The sequence below is a fragment of the Lactuca serriola genome, chromosome 3 (genome assembly GCF_051521515.1).
Source record: "Lactuca serriola cultivar US96UC23 chromosome 3, Lser_US96UC23_V15, whole genome shotgun sequence".
Classification (NCBI taxonomy): domain Eukaryota; kingdom Viridiplantae; phylum Streptophyta; class Magnoliopsida; order Asterales; family Asteraceae; genus Lactuca; species Lactuca serriola.
The window spans coordinates 155850723-155857420 of record NC_136410.1 but is presented as its reverse complement, the minus strand read 5'-3'; the positions used below and the strand labels follow the sequence as shown (position 1 = coordinate 155857420).

At 31.8% G+C, this 6698-nt stretch overlaps 2 protein-coding genes and 1 non-coding gene across 3 annotated transcripts; 2 read left to right on the top strand and 1 right to left on the bottom strand.

The window, feature by feature from the left end:
* The first annotated feature begins 312 nt into the window (after positions 1–312).
* Positions 313–3838, top strand: LOC145095813 (uncharacterized). Its single transcript, XM_079033634.1, has 5 exons — positions 313–494; positions 666–912; positions 1195–1413; positions 2420–3050; positions 3129–3838. The coding sequence occupies exons 1-5, from the start codon at positions 313–315 to the stop codon at positions 3836–3838; spliced, it is 1989 nt and encodes a 662-aa protein (XP_078889760.1).
* Positions 3839–3898: 60 nt separating this feature from the next.
* LOC145095812 (uncharacterized) lies at positions 3899–4411 on the top strand. Its single transcript, XM_079033633.1, has one exon. It carries the CDS (start codon positions 3899–3901, stop codon positions 4409–4411), a length of 513 nt encoding a protein of 170 aa, XP_078889759.1.
* Positions 4412–5588: 1177 nt separating this feature from the next.
* TRNAD-GUC (transfer RNA aspartic acid (anticodon GUC)) lies at positions 5589–5660 on the bottom strand. The gene has a single exon. It is a non-coding gene; the product is annotated as a tRNA-Asp (tRNA).
* Positions 5661–6698: the final 1038 nt, after the last annotated feature.

Sequence of the window (6698 nt, the reverse complement as noted above, 5' to 3'; positions counted from 1 at the left end):
ATTTTTAGGGTTTCCAATCCTTTGTTGACTATTTGAAGTGTTTGTTAGAATTTTGTTGTCATTGAATAAACATCATGCATGCTTTCAAGTTTTAGTCACAATGTCATCATTGTTAATGTTTACAAAAGCATTAGAATTCCTAGTTGTGACAAAACCTCTTATTCCATATGTTGTTACAATGGAAAAGTAGAATTACCAAACTTGATTCACCCACCTCAGTTATTGCTTGATTTATATAGCGGAGTTACTGAAAAAAGTCAAAACTTTAGAAAAAATATTCGTAGATACAATATGATGTTTGCATTTACATATATGTCTGGTAAGACTGATCATGCCATTAACTCTGGAAGTGGTCCTTATGTTTATCGAATGCATGGACAAAATTATCATATTGCATGCAGCTTACTACCAGAGGAATGCAAATTACCGAAATTTTGCCAATTGTATATATATGATACAGATCATGAGGTTGACAACAGACTCAATGCACACGAGTATGTAAATACATTCTATCATATAATAGCGTTAAATACACACAAACACACACACACACACACACACATATATATATATATATATATATATATATATATATATATATATATATAAATTTTATTACGTCTCATAATATCTATATCCGTGATTTTGTTTTCCTATTAATGTAGTTCAAAAAAGAAAAAGTCAACATCTCACAATTCAATGGGAAATCCTTTTTCACTGGAGTTCTTGACTGTTCATGAGCTAATGGGTTTATTGGATTTTATAAATCCATTAGTTAAGCAATTTAGAATGGCACGTGATCTACTTGAATCGAATCCAACAGAGCGTATTAGGCTTAAATTAATTGGGACAAGAGAAAAGGACGGTACACAGTATAATCTTCTTACCACAAGTGAGGTTGCTGCACTTATTGTAGGTGACATTGACGGTTCCTATTCACGAGATATTGTTATAGAAACTCAAGGTCGTCAACTTCAAAGCATTAATAAGTTGCATCCACAATATCTTTCACTTCAATATCCTTTATTGTTCCCTTATGTCGAAGATGGATTTTGATTAGATATAATACTTCGTGGTGTTGAAGAACCAAACTCCAAAGGATGAATAACACTAACAATGTGAGAGTTTTTTGCTTATCGTATAAAATAGAGAACTAATGAAATATCTTTGATTTCTAGAAAACTCTTCCAATAGTTTTTGGTTGATTCATATACAGTGGTTGAAAAGGACCGGCTAAATTATATCCGGTTTAACCAACCAACATTACATGTCGCTCCTTACAGAGACTTGGCCGAGGCTACTCAAGAAGGAACTGAAGATGCTTTTGCAATGGGAAACCGTATTATTATTTCGTCTTCTTTTACAGGTGGCATTCGTTACATGCAACAAAATTACTTAGACGCAATGACTTTGGTTAAGTGGTTTGATTATCCTGATCTATTTTTTAACCGTTACATGTAATCCTAAATGGCCAGAAGTAATTAGATTCGTTGAATCTAAAAATCTTAAACCCGAAGACAGGCCTGATATTTTGACAAGAATATTCAAAATAAAACTTGATTAACTAATCACTAGACTCAAGCAAGAAATTTTTTGGGTGAAGTCGATGGAGGTATAAATCTAAAATCTCCTTATTCATTTTATTTTATTTTGATTTTATAATATCATGCGTTAACCAGAGTACATATTTGCATCATACAGTTATATATACGATAGAGTTTCAAAAAGGGGGTCTTCCACATTGTCACATATGCCTAGTTTTAGAAAAAAAAAAGTCTAAACTTCCAAATCCCGAAGACATAGATAGCGTTATATGTGCTAAATTGCCAGACAATGAACTTGAACCAAATCTGTATCAAATTGTTTCTGACAACATGATACATGGACCTTGCGGCAATGATTTTCCATTTATGTGATGTATGAAAAATGACAATTTTTCTAAAGGATTTCCAAAAGACTTTACAAATGACACATATATTGATGATGATGGTTATCCAGTTTACCGAAGACGTGATAACAGAAACAATGTCATGAAAAATGGAGTTTCTTTGGACAATAGTTATAAAAATTAATTTTTTTATATAAACATTTATTTCTTTATAAATGTTATCTTTTATAGGAAAGATATGTTAAATGATCTTAATTTTCTTTATGACATTTTGTTTCTTTTTTCAGATATGTTGTTTCATATAATAAGAGACTTTTGAAGCAATACCAAGCCCATATGAATCTTGAGTGATGTAATCAGCTTGGATCGATAAAGTACCTTTTTAAGTATATTAACAAAGGACAAGATAGGATCACCACTTCTTTTTACGAGGCAAAAAATAACAAAAAACAACACAAAGAAAATAACGATCGTGATGAAATTGTTGAGTATTACAATTGTCGTTATATTTCTGCTTGCGAGGCATTTTAGAGACTTTTTAGGTATGACATTCATTATAGAACACCACCCGTTGAAATATTGTCGTTTCACCTACAAGACAAACAACTTGTTGTGTTTAAACCATCCCAACGTGTTACTAATGTTGTTTCTAAACCAACTATTGATGCTTCTCAATTTTTGGCATGGATGGAATGTAATAGCTACAATGAAAAGGTAAGGGAGTTATCCTATGTTGAATTCCCAACTCAATATGTTTGGAATGAATCAGATAAAGTATGGACAAGAAGAAAAACAAAGACAAAGTCACTTGGCAGAATTAATCATGTGTCTCCCAAGTCTAGTGATGTTTATTACTTGCGCATTTTTCTCAACAAAGTAGAGGGTCCTACTTGCTATGAACATCTTAGAACGGTTAATGGGACCGTTTATGACTCTTACAAAGATGCTTGCTATGCTCTTGGTCTATTAGACGATGATAGAGAGTACATATATTCTATACAAGAAACAGATCATTGGGCCACCGCGTGTTTCTGCAGGTCTCTATTTGTTATGTTGATTACATCAGATAGTCTATCACGACCACATCATGTTTTTAAAGAGACATATAATTGTCATTCTGATGATGTCATTCATGTTCGTGAACAAGAAATAGGCGTGAAAGGTACATTCACACAAAAAAATATTCCCACTTTAATTGATATTCTAAATAAATTATTTCATTACCTTTTAATGTTTTCAGGCTTGAAGCAAAAACCGGAAGCAATTTACCACCTAACGTTGTCGTACATTGAGAAATCTTTATTGAGGTGTGGACTGAGTCTTAAGCAAATACCCAATATGCCATTACATGATCAAAAATATATTCAAGATTCTTGCAATATGTTAATTCAATATGAGCTTAATTATGATCCGTCCAGTCTTGAATCTGAACATCAACAACTGCATTCAATATTAAATGTCGAGCAAAAAAATATTTATGATATAGTTATGAATGAATTTAACAACAAAAAAGGTGGTATCTTTTTCCTCCATGGTTATGGAGGAACAAGAAAAACATTTGTTTGGAAGACATTGTCTGCTGCTATTAGATCTAAAGGTGAAGTGGTATTTAATGTTGCTTCAAGCGGAATTGCAACACTATTGCTTTCTAGTGGTAGGACAGCACATTCAAGATTTCATATACCACTTAACTTGAATGAAAATTCGTTATGTTCTATTACGCCAGGTAACGATGTAGTTGCCCTGTTGAACAAAGCGAGCCTTATAATTTGGGACGAAGCCCCAATGATGCATCGTCATTGTTTCGAAGCAGTTGATAGGACACTTAGAGATATTATCCTTCCTAAGAACAATGATAAACCATTTGGAGGCAAGACCATTGTATTTGGAGGCAACTTTCGACAAATTCTTCCAGTAATACAAAGAGGAAATCGTTCAGATATTGTGTAGGCATCATTGCATTCATTAAGATTATGGCGTGAATGTACAGTTTTACGTTTGACTGTAAACATGAGGCTTCAGTTCAATTGTCCAAGCAATGATTTCGAAGATACAAAATCATTTGTTGATTGGATTCTTAAAATTGGTGAAGGTACTATCGATGGTCCTAATGATGGTGAAGTTGAAGTTGAATTTCCAGAAGATGTGATCGTTCCCTCTACGGGTGACCATATTCATTCAATTGTATCCTGCATTTATTCATCTTTTCAGAACCATCTCGATGATCCATCGTATTTTCAAGATAAAGCTATTTTTGTCCCTACCAATGAAGAAGTTGATGCTATCAACAACTACATGTTAGAATTGATGAAAGATGAAGGGAAAACATATCTGAGTTCAGATTCCTTATGTGAGACCGAGGCAGAAGATTCTTTTGAGGAATCAGTATACTCTTCGGATGTGTTGAACGCTTTTAAGGCCTCCAGAATTCCCAACAATAAACTTATACTAAAAAAAGGTGTCCCGGTCATGTTGCTTCGTAATATCGACCAAACCAGAGGACTATGCAATGGTACTAGATAACAAATAGTAAGGCTTGAAAGACACGTCATTAAAGCACGAATCATAACTGGTAATTTTTCAAACGAGATTACTTATATACCTCGCATGAAGTTGACCCCATCCGTTAAAAAAAATTCCATTTCATTTTCAACGTAGACAATTCCCAATAGCAATTTGTTTCGCTATGACCATTAACAAAAGTCAAGGACAGTCATTATCAAATGTTGGATTATACTTACGTAGACATGTCTTCACCCATGGTCAGTTATATGTAGTTGTTTCTCGTGTAACAAGCAAAAAAGGTTTGAAGGTACTCATATGTGACGAGGAAGATCGTTCAACTAATAAAACAAAAAACGTTGTCTACAAAGAGGTCCTGCAACATTTATAGTTATTTATCGATTTTCAGTGTTTTTACTTTACTTTTCAATAATAACAATAGCCATAATTTTTTTTTATAATTATTATGCAATATATATATATATATATATATATATATATATATATATATATATATATATATATATATATATATATATATATATATATATATATATATAATGTTTTGGTAATTTTTTATTACAAAAATAATGGATGAACCACTGTTATAATTTTCATATTTTATATTTTAAAACTTAAAAATTGTAAAGAATTTGAGTATGGATTATGGAACATCGTCATTTCTTTGTAGATCCTCTCTTGCTAAGGATTGAGAACATCTTCACTTGGTCCATTAGATTAGATAAAAGAATAAGCATTCCTAAGATCGTATATAAATATATGACAAAAATGTATCTAACATAATGTATTCATCACATTCTTATCATTATATGTCCGGGTTAATTATGCATGTTTTCTGTCCTAATAATAATAATAATAATAATAATAATAATAATAATAATAATAATAATAATAAATTAAACGATGAATACTATGACTTAATACTTATCATATAACACTCCCGTTAGCATCGAATGTAGTTGTCCAACATATAAGTTTTTCATGTAAGTGAAACTTGTTTATAAGTTTATAATCTATGTTTAATTTTGTTTTACTTGTACTGATTAGTATACATGTTACATAATCCGTATTATAATATATAAAATAAACCGAAATACTGAAAACGTATTAAAGATGTCATAGACTCATAACAAGATACCTGGTCTTGTTAAGTCGAATTCCAAAATTTAATAAAAAACGCCGTTGCCGGGGATCGAACCCGGGTCACCCGCGTGACAGGCGGGAATACTTACCACTATACTACAACGACTAATTTGTTATAATTTTGTAAATCTATAATTTAATGGTTTTCTCACTGCATGTATTTGCTAGTCATAAAGGCAATATGTAATTATGGAGGAGAGAGATTCGTTTTATGGTGGTTGAATAGAGTAAATAACCTGTACAAAACACGTGTTAGCATATATCTTCATGCAATGTGTTCTTAAAAGGGATTTGGAATAGTTTATAAACTTTTTCTTTGTTACCCTTGTACAATAACTAAAAATCTAAAATATGTTTTTGCTTAAAGTGAGCAAAGTAAAATCATGCATCATGCATGTTGCCACATATTTTTGAAGTTAAAGCTCCTATAGGCATATTGCTCACAAGAAAAGTCGTGAAGATGAGTATCTTTACAAGTTTTAAATTTAGAATAACATATTTTACGAGCACATCATAGTCGGGTCCACCTTTAGTGAATGGTATGGAATGCGTGTAACACAAAAAAGGTTGCTGGGACTCTTTTTGAAAGTCAAACAAAAATCACCTGCATTCGATTTACTCCTTTTTGCATGTGCATATTAATTTCGAGACCCAACTTTATTTTGAATCCAGGATCCACATTTGTAAATCCATTTCCGAGGTCTCACATGCATTACGGACCCAACCATACCCGTCTCGGACCCATTCACATTTGTGAATCCGTATTCTGAGATTTCGGATCCATACCCATAGCTAGGAGTGTTCGTTTGGATGGATCGGTTTGATCTGATCCAGTCAAGTGAATCCAAATTAATTTCGGTTTTTTCAAAACATAGATCCGAATAATCCAAACTATATTCAAATCCGATCCGATACAATTACAATTCGGTTGGATCGGTTTTTATAATTTGGTTTTCAAAAACCAAAATATTTTAAAACGATATATAATTATAGTATTATCCAACTTTACACAATAAACGAAAACAAATTATTTAGTTGTGATTTGAAATTTATAAACAACTACTAAGAAGATATATTATAGTTAAATATTTTATAGATAGAAAACTTTTGAGAGAAAATGTATATTATTGTTTTTTTTTTATTG